The sequence below is a fragment of the Setaria viridis genome, chromosome 4, assembly GCF_005286985.2.
Source record: "Setaria viridis chromosome 4, Setaria_viridis_v4.0, whole genome shotgun sequence".
Classification (NCBI taxonomy): Eukaryota; Viridiplantae; Streptophyta; class Magnoliopsida; order Poales; family Poaceae; genus Setaria; species Setaria viridis.
Window position 1 is genome coordinate 1292169 of NC_048266.2, and position 18366 is coordinate 1310534.

The window sequence follows — 18366 nt, forward strand, 5'->3', positions numbered from 1 at the left end:
CAAATCTCTCTTTGATCTAGAATTTTTTTTTTTGGAAGCGCAGAATCAAATACCTAACTTTGATGTATATAACTGCATGATTTTCACATGATTTCCAACTTTCTTCTACCCTTCTAGCCATCTATATCTGTGCTATTAAACATAAAGTACATAAACAAAACAAGAAGATCATTGAACTAATCTGGTCCTGCACTTCTTTTTGTTACTACTGCAACCACGCACACTCACAAAAAACAACGCCAACAAAATCTCCGCCCAGATCCAAAGCCCCCACCATAACTGCTATTCTTGAGGTCCAGTCTCCATCACATCCTTTTTTTTCCATCTTTTCCATGGCCGTTTGATTTTGTTTAGTGCAATGCGTATTTGTTTTCGCAAATGCGACCTGCTCCTCTTTGCTCCCAGTCTTGGAGCTCGCTGTGCTTGCTCCCCACCCACCACCACTGGGCTGCTGCAACTTTTAAATTTGATTTGATTATTTTGCAAGCCCAACTGAAATCAAGCCCACCGGCCACTATTAACTAAGAACAGCTCTTTCAGTTTGGATGATTTTAAAACAATTTTCATCCTCTGAATTATGTCCAAATGATAACAATCCTTTTAGTTTTCTTTAAAGAAATTAGGTTTGAGCTCTGGCACATGAAAGAAATTAAAGAATAGGGAAGTACAGCAGGGAAAGCATCTCTTCTAGAAATAGTGAGCATGGAGCAAAATATATTAGGCTTTGCTTAGTACTCGAGGAAAAAAGTATTAGGCTTTGTTTAGTCCGTTGCGTCTTGCTTTTGCAGATAGCTAGCTAGAGTCAAATCGTTTACTTACGATTACGGATGAATAGGGCTAACAAAACACATTGTTTTAGAAGTGGTTGTGCATATTTTTTTTCCTAACACGATTGGATGTACTGTAGCATAATAGAATTATAGAAATGAAGTTGGTGTTTGCGTCGAATATGTTTAAGCGAGGACATCTCTCTTTCAGTTCGGTCGATGATTTTTCAAAAGAAATCCAGCCTCTAAAACATGTTGACATACCAATATTTTCCCTTCTCTAAAAAGGAAATCCGGCCTCTCTAAAATATGTTGAGCATTGAGATACGACATGATTGGTTGTACAAGTACATTCTAAGTGGGTCTAATTACTTATCACAGCTGCGGACGAAGACGAGCAATGCTTGCCAGGCTCAGTTTTTTTCTACAGCTTGTGGCTGCATGACTCGTGCCAGTAGTTGCGCACGCTGCGACGACATGTGATGAATTGGCGAGTGAGAGGGACACGTAGGCATCGATCGGTAAGCTGGGCACGGCCGGGATCGACGACGACACGGCCGAGACACGAGACAAAAATCCGCCGAGTCGCCCGACGATGGAGACCGCGACGTCCAACACGACCACAAGGCTCTCGACGATGGTGCCAACCGAGACAATCGAAATGATTCATCCCCGTCACGTCTTGTTCGCCATCAACATTGTCTCTCACCATCGCATGCTGAAAATTGGATCCAGCTGCTGCTGACCGGTCGATGACTCCGGATGCAACATCCAAGTTGCTACCTCTCGCCCCCTTTTTTTTTTGTCTTGCATTTGCATAGAATTATCACCTGGATCGCCTGATTACAAGCATCCAGACATTATCACTGTAACTATTCAAGAAAGCACATGACATGCATGATTTTATCCTTTCTTTTTCTTTTTCATCGTTTGGAAAAGCCCATCTAAAGGAAATGAAAGAAGAAACAAGATGGCTTACATTTGACGAGGAGGCCCCACACCCCGCCGAAACCCTTGTCTCTACTGGCAGGCATATGCATGCTGTATACAAGCATAGGAAAAAAGATACGTATGCACATATACATGTGTGTGTGTGTGTGTGTGTGTGTGTGTGAAGCAAAGATATTGATATTGTTGCTGGTGGCGAGGTTGATGCGCACAGCTCACTCCCGCGCTGACTGACACGCCCGCGCGCACGGCCACGGCGATGAGATCATGGGATGATACCCCCATCCCAAGCTATATTATTGTATTTGTTCTTCGTGCAAGTGACTAGATTAAATTAAACAAACCCGTTTTAATCTGCAGGGCAGGCCCTCTATCTCTCCTCTTTCCAGTGCAGCCGCGCGAGGAAGAAAGCAAAGCAAGGCTGCAAGAGAGAGAGAGAGCCACCGCCACTACGCTCGCTCACTGCAGTCCCCTCTCTATTTATACCCCTCCCCGTACGTCTCCTTCCTCTCGCTCACCTCGGGCTAGCTAGCTAGTAGATAGCATCCGGCTTCTCCATATCTGTCACACGACAGCAGCTAGCGGCGGCAGGCGGCGGCGCCATGCTGACCTCGCTGAGGTACCTTGCGGGCACAGCGGGGCCGAGCGGCTTCGGCTCGCGCGCCACGGCGGAGGAGGCCACCGCCGGCGCCGGCGACCTCCGCCACGTGACGGCCATCATCACCGGCGCGACGTCCGGGATCGGGGCGGAGACGGCGCGCGTGCTGGCCAAGCGCGGCGCGCGGCTGGTGCTCCCCGCGCGGAGCCTCAAGGCCGCCGAGGAGGCACGCGCGCGCCTCCGCGCCGAGTGCCCCGACGCCGACGTCGTCGTGCTGCCGCTGGACCTCAGCTCCCTCGCCTCCGTCCGCCGCTTCGTCGCGAGCTTCCTCGACCTCGGCCTCCCGCTCAACCTCCTCGTGTACGTAGCCCTGGTCCTCCTCCTACGACAACTACGACTAGTCTATTATATTGCACACCACCCACCGCCATCAACTCCGGCCACCGCTACGCCACAAAAGATTTGTAGTGACGGTCAAAACGTATCTGTGTTGGCGGACTTGTCGCGAGCTTCCTCGACCTCGGACTCCCGCTCAACCTCCTCGTGTACGTAGCCCTGCTCCTCCTCCTACGACAACTACGACTAGTCCGTCATATTGCACACCAACACCAACAACTCCGGCCATCGCGAGCACCGGCGGCGCTGCATCAACTTATTTGTTGCATGCGCCATGACTTTTGACTCGTCGTACGTTGTTGATGACATGCTTTGGTTGGATGGTTCCAGCAACAACGCCGGCAAGTACGCCGACCGCTTCGCCTTGTCGGAGGACGGCGTCGAGATGACCTTCGCCACCAACTACTTAGGGCACTTCTTGCTGACGCGGCTGCTGCTGGAGAAGATGGCGGAGACGGCGCGGGCGAGCGGCTTCGAGGGCCGCATCGTCAACGTCTCCTCCACCATCCACAGCTGGTTCGCCGGCGACGACGCCGTCGGCTACCTCGACCGCGTCACCCGCCGGAAGATGTACGCACACGATATCTACCTGCCATGACCGATCTTCCGGTGATTAAGATTGAGATTACCGGCTCTGATTTAATTCATTATTACTGATTGATCTCCAGACCGTACGATCCGACGAGGGCGTACGCGCTCTCCAAGCTCGCCAACGTCCTGCACACCAGAGCCCTCGCCGAACGGCTGAGGGAGATGAACGCCAACGTCACGGCCAACTGCGTCCACCCCGGCATCGTCAGGACCCGGCTCATCCGCGACCGCGACGGCCTCGTCACCAGTGCGTCCTCTTCTTCTCTGATAATCCATTCACTTCCTTTATCGTTCAAGAAAGCTGCGTATCATCTGTTCTTCCGATTGATGGCCTATACGAACCTTAATTCTGACAAGATGGGTTCGTATTCGTACTGAACTGCAGATACAGTGTTCTTCCTGGCGTCGAAGCTCCTCAAGACGATCCCTCAGGTCAGTTCAGCTCACTGCTCATCTGGTTTATTCTTCTGCCCTGTTACTACTGCTCTGTTCCATGTCTCTGAACTCCGAAGTCCGATTCTTCTTCTTCATCAGGCGGCCGCAACGACGTGCTACGTGGCGGTGCACCCGGCGGTGGCCGGAGTGTCGGGGAAGTACTTCGCCGACTGCAACGAGGCGTCGCCGTCGAGGCTGGGCGCCAGCAGCGAGGAGGCCGCCAAGCTGTGGAGCTTCTCTGAGAACATAACGGCAGAGAAGATTCCGAAGATGAGTGTTCATGTCAGCGCCGGCGGCTTCCGGCTCCAGGTTCAGAGCTCTAATGCAGACCGCGGCATGGCCCTCGCATAGGAGCCTCGAGATTCAGAAATTTTGATCCCCAACGATGTGCCCCTGATGAGATCACACATCCTGAAAAGCATAGTAATAGTATAGTATCAGTCTCAAAAACCAGAGGATATAGCAGTAAACTAGTAGAAATACAAGTATAGCTTTGAGCCTGTAAATATATAGCCATATATATATGTATACACTTATGCTAGTGTGTTCTGGGAATTGTCTGCAGATGCAAAGATCAGTATGTCAAATGTTTATGCTGAAGCATGAGTATATTGACTATTTTCGTCATCCGTTTAAGCTTTTGGGCGAACATGCATCTCAACAATTTCTTCATTTCTGTCCATATGTCAGCAATATACTAGATTACACTGGATCAAGGTTTCAACTCCACTAACCAAATGCAATGATTCCATCCATTGCGCTAGATACTCTTCCTTTGGCCCCTTGCAGTAGTGGACTTCACTATTCGCACGTCATCTAGTAATGCCTGGCATCAAATAGATAGCTTGTTTGTAGCTGAAGAAAAAGGGACCATGGATTTGGTCCTCAACGCCAACTGCAACAGTTTGCTGAATTTTCTATCCCGCTAAGCACGGGCTAGAAGAAAAAGGTAGCAGCAAACAAAAGAAGGTTAACCATGCTTGCAACTCAAGCTCCACTGCAGTTCTATTGCAAATTTGGCACTAGTTGACTAGGAGGGTCTCATGGCACTCCTAAACAGTTGTTAATCTGAAGGTGTGATTACTGTTTACCTGTTAGAAAAGAGAGACCATAAAGAACACACATGATCTAATTAGGTAGAGGATTAAACAATGATGGACTGAGAAGACTCATTATACCTCTAACTAGTTGTTAAACAACCCCCTTTATGTTCCACTAGGAGGAAAGCCTCTTTCTAGGTAACCCTAACACATCAGGAGATAGAAGAATTAAGCTGGACACTTGCTAGCAATCATCCCCTGATTCCTTCTGCCATAAAAAAGATCGCTTTCTACCAATAAGTACACAACTAAACCTACTAGGTGTACTTAATCAAGTGATTGGCATGATTTAAGATATCATTAGAAGAAGATTGGCCTCATGATGGCTGCAAAACTGTTGATGATTAGCTGAAAGGCACAGAAGATTCCTGTGCCATAACGGGACAACTTAATAATGCACCGTCTTTCGCAGAAGTGCCAAATCCCAAATGGTTCAGTTTGAAGTGGCTAATGATGTATGAATGAATAGATCAGTAGCTGGATTAGGATGGACCATAATTTAGTCCAACTATTTGAATCAAGCAGTTTAATGAAGACGATGATCTCTATCAACTAAAATTCACAATCTATTCGATGGACCACTTTGTTAACCTGTGCAATAACGCTAAAGAATGACCTCCCTCGTGCTCAGCACGTCATGGCACCCATATGACAAATTTTGGTTTCTTGCAAGGCCAAGGCGTTAAGTTCATCAAAAGAATACATTGTAATAGGAGCACATTTATTTTCCATTTCAGTAGCAGGGGAAAAAGTCCTAAATTCCATCAAGAGTAGGCTACCATCAAGGTATCACAAATCGTTTCAATTTTTTTTGGGTTAATTCTACCAGTGCCAGTAACATTTGATGTTCCCAAAAGAAAATTAACAGTGAGTTTAACTGATAATGCATTTATTTCCTAGATATAACAAGATAGGCTACTTTCCTTATTGAACATAGGCTAGCAGTTAGTCTACAGCATTTGGCTTGTACTTCATGAAGTCCTCCAGGATCCATGCTTAAGCAGTTCCAGGAAGAACAGGAGTAAAATACTGGAAGCTGCATACATGCACCTTCATAAGTTCAGAACCTCTTAAACCTGGTTTATGACTGAGGAGGTAAGACAGTGGGAAAAAGATCAACAGTGGTTGCTTTCTGAACTGTGCTCTGGAATACCTCAGCAAGTGCAAGTAATAGATGAAAGTGCATGCTTTTCGAAGAAACATGAACATGCTGCAATAAAACTGAATTTTATTAAACATGAAGAGCTGTTTTACAACATACAACAATGAGAAATTAGTTGGTATATACTTGGTACCAACCACCTAATTCAGCTGACTATAAAACTACAACAAAAGGATTAAATTAATAGTACCCTTACAAGCTGACTGTGGGGTTGCTTGCTCCATTGTCCACCAGCCTTCTCTTTGCTGTTTTACTGCGATAACACCACACCTCAAATGCCTCAGTGAGATCAGGATACCTGAACTGCTCTGCTTTCTTCATCCACTCCGACAGTATATCAGCCTGATCATCCGACGGCAATGCTAACACCATTGAGACTATTGCGCTCTCAATATTCTGACACGAGTCTGAATCCATCTGCAGCGATGTTTCATCCTTACTATTTTCATCTAGCAAATGCTTTGTCATTTGAATATAAGGAAGCCATGTCTTCAGGAAATGAACTCTGAATGATGATGGGAGAACCACTGAGCCATAGCCAACAGCATCCAGGGCCTTTCCGGTCACTTCAATAAGCTTTGACTTCACAGCCCACAAGTCTGAGCTATACTTCTTATCCTGAACCACTGAAAGAACATGGTCAGAGATTTCTGACCAGCCAGAAACAAAGTCGTGCATCATCTCAATCTTTGCCAGGAGATTCGCTATCCAGTCAATGTCAGCTAAGCTGCACAGAATCCTTTGCTCTGCCTGATCAGGTGACTGATCAAACTCAGTGCACAACAGGTCTAGCCCAGTCCTAAGTGTGGATAACAGTTTTCTCAAACCTTCCTGAACCACAGATTTTACGTCTTCATCCATAGTAACCAAAGCAGTGTCATCATCCTCGTGGATCATGAAGTCAATTTGCTCCTGGGCAGAAGTTTTGAGGTCGTCCAAGAAAGGAGGGAATGGAGTTTCCATGCATGTAGCAAAACGAATGGCAGAGATGAAGACATTCTTAACAGCGTCCGCACTGGGGGCTTGAAGACGGGCTAACAAAGACACCGCTTTGGAGCCAAGGGTTCGAGCTACTTCTAAAATCTCCTCCTCCTCCTTTTCATCCCAGGAAGCAGCTTCAATGTATTCAATGCAACTTTTGGCAACCAACTCGCATCCGAGAGAATTTGATGCTCGAAGAACACCAACAGCTGACTTCACAGAATCAAATGAATCTATAACTGATTCTCTAGGAAGATACATTGACTTTAGCATCTTGACATAATGGTCATACTCAACCCTTGGGCACTCGATTTCAATGCAATTATTAGAACGAATATCATTTTGACCAAACCAGTCTGCAAAGTACTTGCTATTTTGGGAAAGGACAGACGAATGGCAGGAAAACCATTCTGGCTGCTCATCAATCAATTTGAAGCAAACACGGACATCACTTGTAGTATGGTCATCAAACTTGTACCCCTCAACCAGTTTGACTGGCTCCATATCTCACTTGAGATTACTGGTATTGTTCCTCCATGTTTATTAGCAACAGAAGTTCAGAAAACTGCAAAAAGAAAAGCAAACAATTAACTGTGGGCACAAAAGAGAACTGCTGGTTATAAAGCATATCACACTATTACCATCACAAACAAACTTTTTGATGAAAATTAACATAGCTTATGGAAATAGTACGATTTGTTGTTTTATGAGTATATCATTCAAAAAGGTCATTTGTTGTTTTGCAAGAAAATATCATATACTTCTTGGCATTCATAGCAAAAGTTAAATCTGCATTAAGACTTAAGAGTCAGTATTCAGCTAGACATGACAACTACTTTTCCGACCATTTTGGTTGCAATAGTCCATTTGGGTAACTTCAGCATGTAAAATCGTATCCTCTTGTGTTAATACTATTTTTTCATGCCAAAACCATGATGGAACCTCACTCTCTAAACATAAAAGCAGAGGCCACATCCTTATGTCCCTCCAAAACCCAAACTCAACCGTAAATTCAGATAACCACTGTAAGACTTTATTATACAACCGACCCACATGGCACATTGCGTTTACGATGCATAATTACACACTGAACTTCTCGCCTCATTGAACTACCATCAGTGAAGTAAGGTCTTGAGTTAAAGAGTTGAGTTCCCTACTTATTAGCTGGTGGCAGCTGGTCTGCACACACGCATCTAAGGTCAGTGAGCTGCACAATTTAGGCAAGCATACACCTCCAAGTGGGGTGGATTTCATAAGATAAGTAAGCCAGCAATGTTCACTACAGCTCTACTCACTGGCACCACGAATCAACCAATTTCTCTTCCCCTTTATTACTTGACTACCTGAGCAAAAGTAAAAGTATTGGAATTAAACCGGTTCTAGAACTTCACCACGCAACAAGGAGACCGGACAAACTGGGATTGATTGCTTGCAGCGAAGGAAGATACAACCGGAGCAAAATTAACTCTTTGGCCAATCCATCAAGGTAGAATAGAGCTTCCATACCAGCAGCAGAAGAAGAAATCAATCCGAGTCCGGATGGATCCAGTACCAGCTCAGCTGATGGGAGGGGGAGGGAGAGCTGAGAGGAAGCCTCTCCGTTATCTCCACGTCCCGTCCCGCCGGTCCCAGCTCCTGGCGATCAGCCCCACGCCTCCGGCCAGCCGTTCCTCTCGGCTGCTCCGCCTTGCACCGCCCAGGACGAAGTGACGAGACGAACCCTATCGCGGTGACGGAGGACGGGGAGAGAGGAAGGTGCCTGCGACACAATGAGGAGACGGCGGATGGTCAAGACCGCAAGGGTCCAGTGGCATTTTTCCAGTTGTTTTGTAGGCTTTCAATGACCAATTTCTAGAGCATTTGATTGGATATGGGTATGTTTTTTTTATAACCTAGTGTTTGTTGCAATCGCAACCGTAGCAAGCCGCACTTTGTTAGCTCAATTTTTTACTAACTTTGCCACAAGTGCGGTTAAGATATTGTTGGCCAAATTTTTACTTAACCTCGGTTGTAGACTTGTGACTTGTAGCAAAGTTAGGGTCATTTGGGAGAGTTTCTCTAAAAACGTTTACCAATGAAGTTAAAAAAAAATAGCTTCACCTGACTTCTCGTTCGTTTTAGCCTTAACTTACAAATAGTTTTTACGCTGCAATATCTCGATTTGCGCAAAATAGGAGAGGTCGGAGCCAAAACAAACCATCCCAAATAGCACCTTAGTGACATCCAAACTTTGATTGTGGCAAAGTTACTGGCAAATGGAAGAAACAAAGGATGGAACGATAGATAAACAAAAATCATGCAATAGGAGACTCTAAAACCTCTGAAGAAGCGCAAAATATATATCAAAGAAACACTTAAAAATGATTTTGATCTTTTAACTTCTCTTGAAAACGAGCACAAGTTCGAGAATAAAATAGCAAAGATTTCGAACAGTACACATGCAATGAATGCCGGCACCAAGGGAGTGTACTTTTGCCTTGGAACCCTGAAGGTATCAAACAGTGTGCAAGTGTATACAATAGAGCACAAGATCTGGCTCTATTCCCTTTCATCAGTAATAAAGTGATCAATAACATTCACTACTAGTACTTTGGATTAATTACTTTTATTCGAATCACAGGTACAATCGCTCATATCTACCACATGATATGGATATCTGGAAGTCCCATTTACCAAAATCTTGTCAGTTATCCATCATCCATGGTCCTTCCTAGTTCAATGGCCCTCAAATGGAAACTAATACAACCCTTTCAACAAACCTTGCTCGAAGGGCACAATAAGAAAGGCTTTACACAGAAGAAAATGACAACAAAGCTTGCCATGAACAAAATGGAGCAAGCAGCTGAAATTAGAGTCGTCAAATCACAAATCAATCGTAAGGAACATACACCAAGGCAGCAGCCTTAGTAGGGCTCCAAGGATTCGACAACTCTCATCGCTTGTATTTGCAAGGTCGTCTGCCTTTGCTCTACGTCGAGGGTGGAGCCGAACCGGCTTGCTGCCCATATGAGCGACGCGCACTGCTCACCAAATAGATTTTTCATTTGTCCATGTATGGGAGAGTTTTCCCTCACATAAACATGACCAATGAGCAACAATAGGAACTCCCCGCATTTCAATCTGCATCGAAGTACCGAATGAACAAAAACTAAGTCATCTCAAAATAGATATATAAAGGTGTTTCTGAGAGCCATGACAATGTCAAACAGAGGCTAAGCTTTCACACACAATTGTATGCTTCATATCTTAGCAGAACCCAAATATATTGTTCATAGAGGTATCTACAGCTTTGTCAAGCCACCAACACAGTAGTTTAACGGACCTTTTTCATTTGATCACTCACTTGTTTATGTTTCTTAAATTGGCACATGACTGATGAGATACAGATAGATCAATTCACGATAATGAAACATCAGCAAAATATTATTTACATGGCACAGTGAAAATAAGTTAAATTATGAGGCTAGGCATTCAGACAAAAAAAAAAGACCTCAAGGAATAATACTTGCCTTATTTGCTTTTCTACTTGCACATCCTTTAAAAGTTCAGCAACCTTTTCGAGTCCGCTGTATTCCTCGAAATCCTGGAGTAGTTATATAAAATATAGTTAGCTGAAGAATAGGAAGAACCATAGAAACCAGAAACGGTCAAGAGTTAGACAATTAGAATATTTAGGTAAAGAGGTAACTATACCATCTGATTGGAGGGTGAGTCCAACATCAGTGATATCAGCGCATCCAAGCACACGCCTTGCTCAGTTGGACCTCGGCTGGCTAATATATTCAAGAGCACCTACACCAAGTTAAGTTGGTAATTGATCAATGTAAGAAATAATGGGTCTAACATAAGCAGATGGTACTCTCTATTAAATTGTTGTTTATGCTTGCACAAAGAAGGCCTTCATAGTTGAATAAGATTGGTGGATTACTGTCACAAAGAACAGGAACTTCCTGACAGTGATCTGACCTCATTGAAGCCTAGAAGTAATGAGACATAGATTATCAGAAATGGATGGTGATTACCTTCACAGCCTTGTATTTGTGGGCCAGAGCTGTGCATCGGCTATATAAAAGGCAACAACCTTCCAAGACTCTAAGAGCAAGAGCAATTTCAGAATCAGTTGGGGGGCTTGTAATCCTCATTGGTTCAGTCCCAACTATATGATCCAATGTCACAACAGGATCTTCCTTTGGTTGATGCAACGAATTCTGGAAGAGAACAGGAATAACTGTAGCAGAACACAAGCTCATCAGTAAGTGCTCCATTCTCGGGTGTAAGCACACTTAGCCAAATGCCTAAACATATAAATGTCTTTTGACATTTATAAAATTGTGAACTTGGTATGTGCACTACAAATCCAGAATAAGAAGAAATATACATCATTGTAACATTTCTCTACTAAATTACTCATAGAAAGTTATGCTAGATATGAGAATGATCATAAATTCCAAAAGTTGAGTACAGATATAAGATTCTCATGCAACATAGTCCTCCAATTTGACCATTTAATTGTAACAAGCACAGATCATTATGAGACAGATCCAATGATGGATAAATCCAATTCAAGATTTAAATAGGTTCATTTACGTTATATTTAAAAAGATTACCAATACATAGTTAACAGGTTTGCACTTCCCTCAAAAGGCATCATGAGGGAACAAAGCGAATGCAGTCGTTATTGCATTGGCAACAATTAAATGCAATCCAATAAGTCAGCAACAAAATCATTATGTCATTACTCGCTACTATTTTTTAAACAAAACAGACTGCCTATTTTTTATTAAAAAGCAGGATAAAAGCACCAGAGAAAGGGACAAATGGGGAGACAAAGCTAAAACTATAGCTAGCTAGACCATGGTACCAACAACGGCTACTAGTTTGTTATTGTTACCATGGATGCCACTCTTGTGACCTGAAGGGGTATAGATCAAAAGGCTGTTTGGGGGGTAACTATCACCTAATGCTGAATCGTGGACTCTAATTAACGAGCCTGTGAGCATTCACTGATTTATCTCCTCTGCTTATGTTACATTCTAACAAGAGGGTTCCCATGGCTCCAACTTATAGTCTTTAATTTGTATCCAAGCATTGTTCATTCAATTCAAGCGGTCATTGGTCATCATCGCATAAGAGATTAGTTTCACCTAATGATACTAGCATCGCCAACCGTACGGAACTCACGAATATTCCAATATTTTCGCATCAGATCACCAAAATGGGGGGAGGAATGGTAGTATGGTACCTTGGAGATCGGGGATGGATTGGGAGTGGCGGAAAAGGAGCAGCCGCGCGTCATCTGCCTCGGATGCGGTGGAGCGAAGAAAGCCGAGGAGGCTGCGGAGACCGCGCGCGCGGAGGAAGGAGAAGTCCGCCTTGGCATCGCGCAGGCCAGACCGCAGCGCCAGTGTCACCTCCCGGTACAAACGCCGCCGCGCCAGCGCATCCACCAGCTCCCCGCCGCTGCCACTGCCACTCCCTCCCTCATCCGCAACCGACGGAGAAGACCCATCCCCTCCTGCCGGGTCAGCATCCTTCCGACTCATCCCCGTCGCCTCCGGCCGCCGGCGACGTCGGGCCCCCCCTCCTCTTCCCCCTTCTTCACAGCTATTGTTTTTGGCTTTTCCCGTTTTACCCCTGGCTCATGACGAGAAAAACCGACGCCTTCTTATTTTCAGAGCCCACGGCCCATCAAGGCCCAGAAAAGCCCAACGCGATCACACGAGTTGGCCGAGTGGGGTAGTCAGGCGAGCTCCTCCCCGCGCCGCCGCCAAAACCCTCAAAACCCCGAGACGCCGGCGGGGAGGAGGAGGAGAAGGAGAGGGCGGAGGCGGAGATGGCGACGCGGGTGAAGGACGTGGCGCGGCGGTCGACAAAGAAGTACGTGGAGGAGGCGCTGTACCGGCGGCTGTTCCGGAAGGGGTCGACGCCGCAGGCGGTGCGGGAGGAGGTGGACGGCTTCCTCGACAGCCGGAAGCGGGCGTTCAAGTGGGAGGTGGGCGTTTGCGTCCGCCGCATGCGGCGGAATGCGCTCTATCGCCCGGCGCTCAAGGTCCGGCCCTTCCTTTTTCTCTCTATCCTCATTTCGTGATCCCGTTTTGAGCCTCGTGATGCGGCGGTTGCTCATGTTGCTAGATCTGATGATGGAAGTAGGATTTCGGAAGGGAACAAATCATGTGAGATGTTAGCTGGTATGAACATGGTAGTACGGTGTGACTTATTGCCAAGATGAATTTCTTTTCTTGCAAAATTTGTCCCCCAGACATGGAAATGCTTAATTTGATTTTGTGGGTTGTTGAAGTACGCTAAGAAATGTTTCATTTGATTGTGAGTATTGTGAAATGTGTGATGGGAATTGGGAATAGGCTTGAACACGGTGAAATTATGCTCTGGTCTCCATCGTTTGTTTACCACTAACACGGTTATTCGTCAGCTTCTCAGCCATGTTAAACTAGTACTCAACTACGTGGAATTCCTACTCTCTTTTCATTGACCTTTAGATGGGGTTGTATAGCTTGTTATTGAAAGCTAAAAGCTGTAAGATCTGCACAACACATGAATTTGTTAATATCCTCTCTGTCCTGCAATTAGTCCCATTTTATTGTTCACTGAACCTTCATAACTTGTGGCAGTTGGTCTTTTCATTGTTATGGCTAGCTAGCTGAACTGATGGTATTATATATTTATATCTGATATATTTTATCAAGTGACAGAGTTAGGCACCAGTTTCTTGCTTTTATTTGTGACAAAATCAGCTTAATCTTTTGCTTTTCTCTTTGTATTTCATTTTTTTTCTTGAACAACCAAGGTTGACATGCACAGAATCCATTTCCTTTGTATCTTCTTAGGAACTGTGCTATTCATCTTAATCAGAACTGCTTTCCCTATGTTTGGTCTATCGTCAATAAATTTATCAATAAGACAACATGTCATGTTTTCTGCTCAATTTCAATTTGCCAACTTTTTAGTGATGTTTGCTGATCATTAAAGAAGTTTATTCATTTCCTTATGCCATGATTATGGTGGTTACTTTTTTCCTTAGTTCTTGCACAAGTTGATTCTTGGTATGCTGTGACTCTAATATTCCCTAAGAATATGCTCTGCATCACAATATGCCATGTAAACAATCCTTTTCTAAATCTAGCACTCCTCTGGAACTTTTCATGTGCGAAGGTGGACTTCTTTTATTTTTATTTTTATTTTTAAATCTAAGGTGGACTTCTCTATTATTTATTGTTTTACAACCTTTAGCTGGGAAGCTGGCATTGCTATATGTTTTGACCTGTTTTTTTTCCCGAGTTTTGGTGTGATCAATTGCAGTAAATGTTCACTGTGTTATTTCAAGCTACTTTTGATGGTTTAATCTATTTTAAGAACCACGATTTTCTACAGAAGCACCTTCACATTTCATTGTCTTATTCAACCTTGTTGTATCTAAAGTGTACATAACTGTAGATGTAAAGAATATAATGTTGAGAGAGTGGTAAACTATAGTGCATGTAATTTCTACTGTTATGCCAATGTAAATAGTGCTGCTTGACACTGTAGTAGTTTCACCCTTTGCAGAAGCTTGAAATTTCCTAATTGCTTGCTCATATGGCAGTAGCTAGTGAGATAACCTAAAATTGATCCTTGAGCCCATCATACAAAGTTGAGATTTTGTATTTCTACAAGCTCTTGTCTGACTGACCCCCGAAACTTCAGTAGTGTGCCACATGTAAATGTTGTTAGAGGACTGGATTGATTGTGATAGTGCAATTCTTTTGGATCGAAAAAGAAAGATTTTCCGCCATAATGGGTGTTCAGTGTATATATTGTTATATAAATGTCAGTACTTACAAAACCATTTATTACTTATTCATAATTGCTACTAGTGATCACTGGTCCCTTTCATTGTGAGTAATTGTGCTGGCTGCTAACCAGCCATTTCTATTTGAAATATTGTTGTTTTCTTTCATTTTCATGTACTTTTTTTCCCGAAGCAGCAGATAAAGTGGATAGAGCACATTCCAGATCAAAATCATTATATTATCATATAATGTTGAATTTGTTATTTGATTGTGACTGCTTTGAATTTGATCAACTAAGTTTAAATGGATCCTTTCTCTCCCTTTTGTTTATTTATGCAGCTTTCTGAAGTTATGGCTAGAAGAGGCATGAATCCTACTATCAGTGATCAAGCAATCCGCCTGGATCTTGTTGCCAAATCAAGAGGCATTGCTGCTGCTGAGAAGTACTTTTTGGACCTCCCAGAAACCTCCAAGACTCATCTCACATATGGCGCTCTTCTCAATTGTTACTGCAAAGAGTTGATGGCTGAGAAGGCTGAGGCCCTCATGGAAAAAATGAAGGAGCTCAACTTTGCTTTCACTGCCATGTCCTTTAACAGCTTAATGACACTGTACACCAAAGTCAACCAACCAGAGAAGGTCCCCAGTATCATTCAGGACATGAAAGCCGATGATGTATTGCCAGATATCTTCACTTATAATGTTTGGATGAGGGCGCTTGCAGCTCTCAAAGACATACCAGGGGTCGAAAGGGTGATTGAAGAGATGAAAAGGGATGGCCGTGTTACTCCTGATTGGACAACATACAGTAACCTGGCCTCCATATATGTTAATGCTGGACTGTTTGAGAAGGCAGAAGCTTCTCTTAAGGAGCTTGAAAAGCGGAACACTAGCAATGACATTGAAGCCTACCAGTTCCTTATTACATTATATGGGAGGACGCAAAATTTAGTGGAAGTTCATCGTGTTTGGCGGTCATTGAAGCGGAATTGTCCTAGAAAGGCAAACATGAGTTATCTTAACATGATTCAGGTTCTGGCCAGTCTGAATGATTTGCCTGCAGCTGAAGCCTGTTTCAAAGAGTGGGAAGCACAGTACATCCATCCACCTAAGAAGAACATGGAGGACTCTGGGGCATCCACTACAGAAGCAGATTCTTCAACTACTGTGCCTAGTAATCAGTCTGATGTCAAGGGAACCAAGGGAGTGGAGGAGCTCGAACTGAAGCATCCAAAATATGACATCCGGGTTGCAAATGCTATGATTAAAGCATACATTGCAGAGGGTATGCTTGACAAGGCTGTTGCTCTGAAGAAGCGTGCCAAGATGCGTGGCGGAAGACTGAACGCCAAGACATGGGAGATTTTCATGGAGCATTACCTCAAGGAAGGGGATCTGAAGATGGCTCACTGGTGCGCCGACCGCGCGATCAAGAAGGGGCACAGCAGCGGCAGGATTTGGGTGCCGCCACGCGATGTGACGGAGACCCTGATGGGCTACTTCGAGAAGAACAAAGACGTAGATGGAGCCGAGCAATATGTCGAGGTCCTGAAGAAGGTGCAGAAGGATCTGGGCACGCTGGTCTTCGAACCGCTGGTAAGGACGTACGCGGCTGCCGGGAAGAAGTTCCCTGGGATGAGGCAGCGGCTCAAGATCGAGAACGTGGAAGTCGGGGAGGAAGCTGCCAAGCTGCTCGATTCCATCTGCGTCGACCAATAGATGGGCCTCGATTTTTTTTGTTCGTCTTAATAACGGCAGGATGCTTTTGAATACTCTCAGCTATTTGTTGTGTGAAATCTGTGATGCCAGTATGTACACTGCAATTTAGCCACCTTTTTTTTTTTCTTTCATCATATGGTTCTACGAACGTGGGAGCCCTGGGACATGAAAATGCCCCGCAGACCTCAGTTCCAAATCTTGTAACTTTTGGTTCTTCTGCCTGTTTGCTCAATTTGGGCGGGTTGAACTAGTTAGAATTTTCTGTTTCGTGTAGAACCGAGTTGTGATGCCGTTTGCTGTTGTCACTGAACTGATGCCAGTTATACAAGTTATAACAGAATTTGAGCTCTTTCGATTGCTTGGTAAACTCTGCCTTCTTTGATTGACGTTGCGGCGTGGTGTCTTTTGCTGGTGTTGGCAGATCAGAATCGAGGACGGTGGCAAAGCAAGCAAATTGCAATACATCTGGCATGTGTGTTGGCAAGGCACCACACTAGCTAGGCTGCCTGTCGGTGTGTCCCTCAGTTGCTGAGCTAGTCATGCACGCTGGAATTTGGAATCCGACAAGAGCCCAAGAAGGTGATAGATTCCGGCACCAGTAGGCGACGACGACCTTTCTGCTCGATTGGATCGCACGTGGCTGGCTAAAGTTTAACTGGCTAAAAATCAAAATTTCCCGCCTCGTTCCCCGCGCGCCAACCACCTCTCGGCCCCCCGTCCCGCTCGCCTCCCCGCGCCCCCTCCCCTCTCGGGAATCTGCGTGTCGTGCGACGCGGCGAATGAGGGCGCGGCGACGGCGAGGGTGGTGCTCCCCAGCGGCGAGCTCCGGGAGTACGCGCCGCCGGCCACGGCGGCAATGGCTCTGGAGGAGGCAGGCGGCCAGGGGTTGTGGTTCCTCTGCGACGCCGACGGGATGGTGTTCGAGGGCCCGTCGCCGTCGCGGCGGTGGCACCCGGCGAGAAGCTCCAGCCAGGGCAGATCTACTTCGTGCTCCCCGCCGAGATGCAGCGCCGCCGCCTCACCCGCGAGGAGGTGGCCGCGCTCGCGGTCAAGGCCAGCTCGGCGCTCGTCAAGGCCACCGCTCGTGTTCCCGGTCCCCAAAGAGGAGTACGCGGCAGCGGACCCGGTCTCGCCCGTCGCGGCGAAGCCGCGGGTGGCCGCCGCACATAAGCGGAGGGTGGCGTGCCGCGGCGGGAGGGCGTCGACGAGGTTCTCCCCCGACCTGACCGCCATCCCGGAGAGCGAGTAGAGCCTCTCCACGCCGCCCCTCCCCGCGCGCGTGGCGCCGCCTCCGGTTGGACCGGGAGATGGTCAAAGCGACACCTGCTCCCCTCCGGCGACACCTGCTCCGGCCTGCCAGTCCGCGCGCCGCCGGCATCGCGCATCCGAGAGCGAGATCGAGAGATGCGAAGGTGAGGACCGTGGGATCTGCGTGTGTTTGTGGCTGTAGGATGTGAGAGGAAGGGTAATTCAACTGAATTAGATCCAAACATCCAGCTAAATTTTAGTTAGCTAACTTTTTTAGTTAGCTAAAAAAAAACCTCCAAACTTTAGCCAACTGAAGTTTTGATGGTTGGATCCAAACAGGTCTAAGATCTTGTTAATTTTGTTAGATTCAAACAGTTAAACCCAGCTAAAGTGATAAAAAGATGAAACTGCACCTCCATCTTTCTCGAGAAAAATATTCAAAGTGTAAGTGAAGAATAGAATAGACAAATAACTTTTTAACTACCAATCCAAACACATCTGGATAAACTTTAGCAGCCATCTAAACTGGATCCAGTAACCTGCCGAGCCCGCAGAAACACCTTTTTGAGAACAATTTGGCTGGCTGTATCTGACGGTGTGCCCCCTGCACCGAGCCATTGGCAGTAGCCAGCCG

At 45.6% G+C, this 18366-nt stretch overlaps 4 protein-coding genes and 1 pseudogene across 4 annotated transcripts; 3 read left to right on the forward strand and 2 right to left on the reverse strand.

Annotated features, from left to right (window-relative positions):
- The first annotated feature begins 2091 nt into the window (after positions 1-2091).
- On the forward strand, positions 2092-4362 carry LOC117852537 (short-chain dehydrogenase TIC 32 B, chloroplastic). Its single transcript, XM_034734660.2, has 5 exons — positions 2092-2673; positions 3040-3279; positions 3378-3547; positions 3686-3732; positions 3835-4362. Exons 1-5 carry the CDS (start codon positions 2318-2320, stop codon positions 4084-4086), a joined length of 1065 nt encoding a protein of 354 aa, XP_034590551.1. The 5' UTR covers positions 2092-2317; the 3' UTR covers positions 4087-4362.
- Positions 4363-5545: 1183 nt separating this feature from the next.
- Positions 5546-8795, reverse strand: LOC117852535 (BTB/POZ domain-containing protein At3g05675). Its single transcript, XM_072292988.1, has 3 exons — positions 8485-8795; positions 6194-7543; positions 5546-6045 (listed from the first exon to the last, which is right to left on the reverse strand). The coding sequence occupies exons 2-3, from the start codon at positions 7480-7482 to the stop codon at positions 5832-5834; spliced, it is 1503 nt and encodes a 500-aa protein (XP_072149089.1). The 5' UTR covers positions 7483-7543; positions 8485-8795; the 3' UTR covers positions 5546-5831.
- Positions 8796-9541: 746 nt separating this feature from the next.
- On the reverse strand, positions 9542-12608 carry LOC117852538 (uncharacterized). The gene is made up of 5 exons (XM_034734662.2): positions 12221-12608; positions 11001-11206; positions 10672-10770; positions 10488-10561; positions 9542-10098 (listed from the first exon to the last, which is right to left on the reverse strand). The coding sequence occupies exons 1-5, from the start codon at positions 12519-12521 to the stop codon at positions 9882-9884; spliced, it is 897 nt and encodes a 298-aa protein (XP_034590553.1). The 5' UTR covers positions 12522-12608; the 3' UTR covers positions 9542-9881.
- Positions 12609-12671: 63 nt separating this feature from the next.
- LOC117852534 (large ribosomal subunit protein mL101 (rPPR4)) lies at positions 12672-16851 on the forward strand. The gene is made up of 2 exons (XM_034734657.2): positions 12672-13027; positions 15105-16851. The coding sequence occupies exons 1-2, from the start codon at positions 12812-12814 to the stop codon at positions 16482-16484; spliced, it is 1596 nt and encodes a 531-aa protein (XP_034590548.1). The 5' UTR covers positions 12672-12811; the 3' UTR covers positions 16485-16851.
- A 300-nt stretch (positions 16852-17151) lies between these two features.
- Positions 17152-18150, forward strand: LOC117852422 (uncharacterized; annotated as a pseudogene).
- The last annotated feature ends 216 nt before the right edge of the window (positions 18151-18366 follow it).

Excerpts from the sequence above, each read along its gene's own strand:
- LOC117852537 (XM_034734660.2), top strand. The coding sequence starts at position 2,318 with ATGCTGACCTCGCTGAGGTACCTTGCGGGCACAGCGGGGCCGAGCGGC. Across the intron at positions 3,548-3,685 it reads CCGCGACGGCCTCGTCACCA|ATACAGTGTTCTTCCTGGCG; the intron begins GTGCGTCCTCTT and ends ACTGAACTGCAG. Across the intron at positions 3,733-3,834 it reads TCCTCAAGACGATCCCTCAG|GCGGCCGCAACGACGTGCTA; the intron begins GTCAGTTCAGCT and ends CTTCTTCATCAG.
- LOC117852535 (XM_072292988.1), bottom strand. The coding sequence starts at position 7,482 with ATGGAGCCAGTCAAACTGGTTGAGGGGTACAAGTTTGATGACCATACT. Across the intron at positions 6,046-6,193 it reads AGCAACCCCACAGTCAGCTT|CATGTTCATGTTTCTTCGAA; the intron begins GTAAGGGTACTA and ends GTTTTATTGCAG.
- LOC117852538 (XM_034734662.2), bottom strand. The coding sequence starts at position 12,521 with ATGAGTCGGAAGGATGCTGACCCGGCAGGAGGGGATGGGTCTTCTCCG. Across the intron at positions 11,207-12,220 it reads ATCCATCCCCGATCTCCAAG|TTATTCCTGTTCTCTTCCAG; the intron begins GTACCATACTAC and ends GTTCTGCTACAG. Across the intron at positions 10,562-10,671 it reads ACTCACCCTCCAATCAGATG|GATTTCGAGGAATACAGCGG; the intron begins GTATAGTTACCT and ends TAACTACTCCAG.
- LOC117852534 (XM_034734657.2), top strand. The coding sequence starts at position 12,812 with ATGGCGACGCGGGTGAAGGACGTGGCGCGGCGGTCGACAAAGAAGTAC. Across the intron at positions 13,028-15,104 it reads TCTATCGCCCGGCGCTCAAG|CTTTCTGAAGTTATGGCTAG; the intron begins GTCCGGCCCTTC and ends TTATTTATGCAG.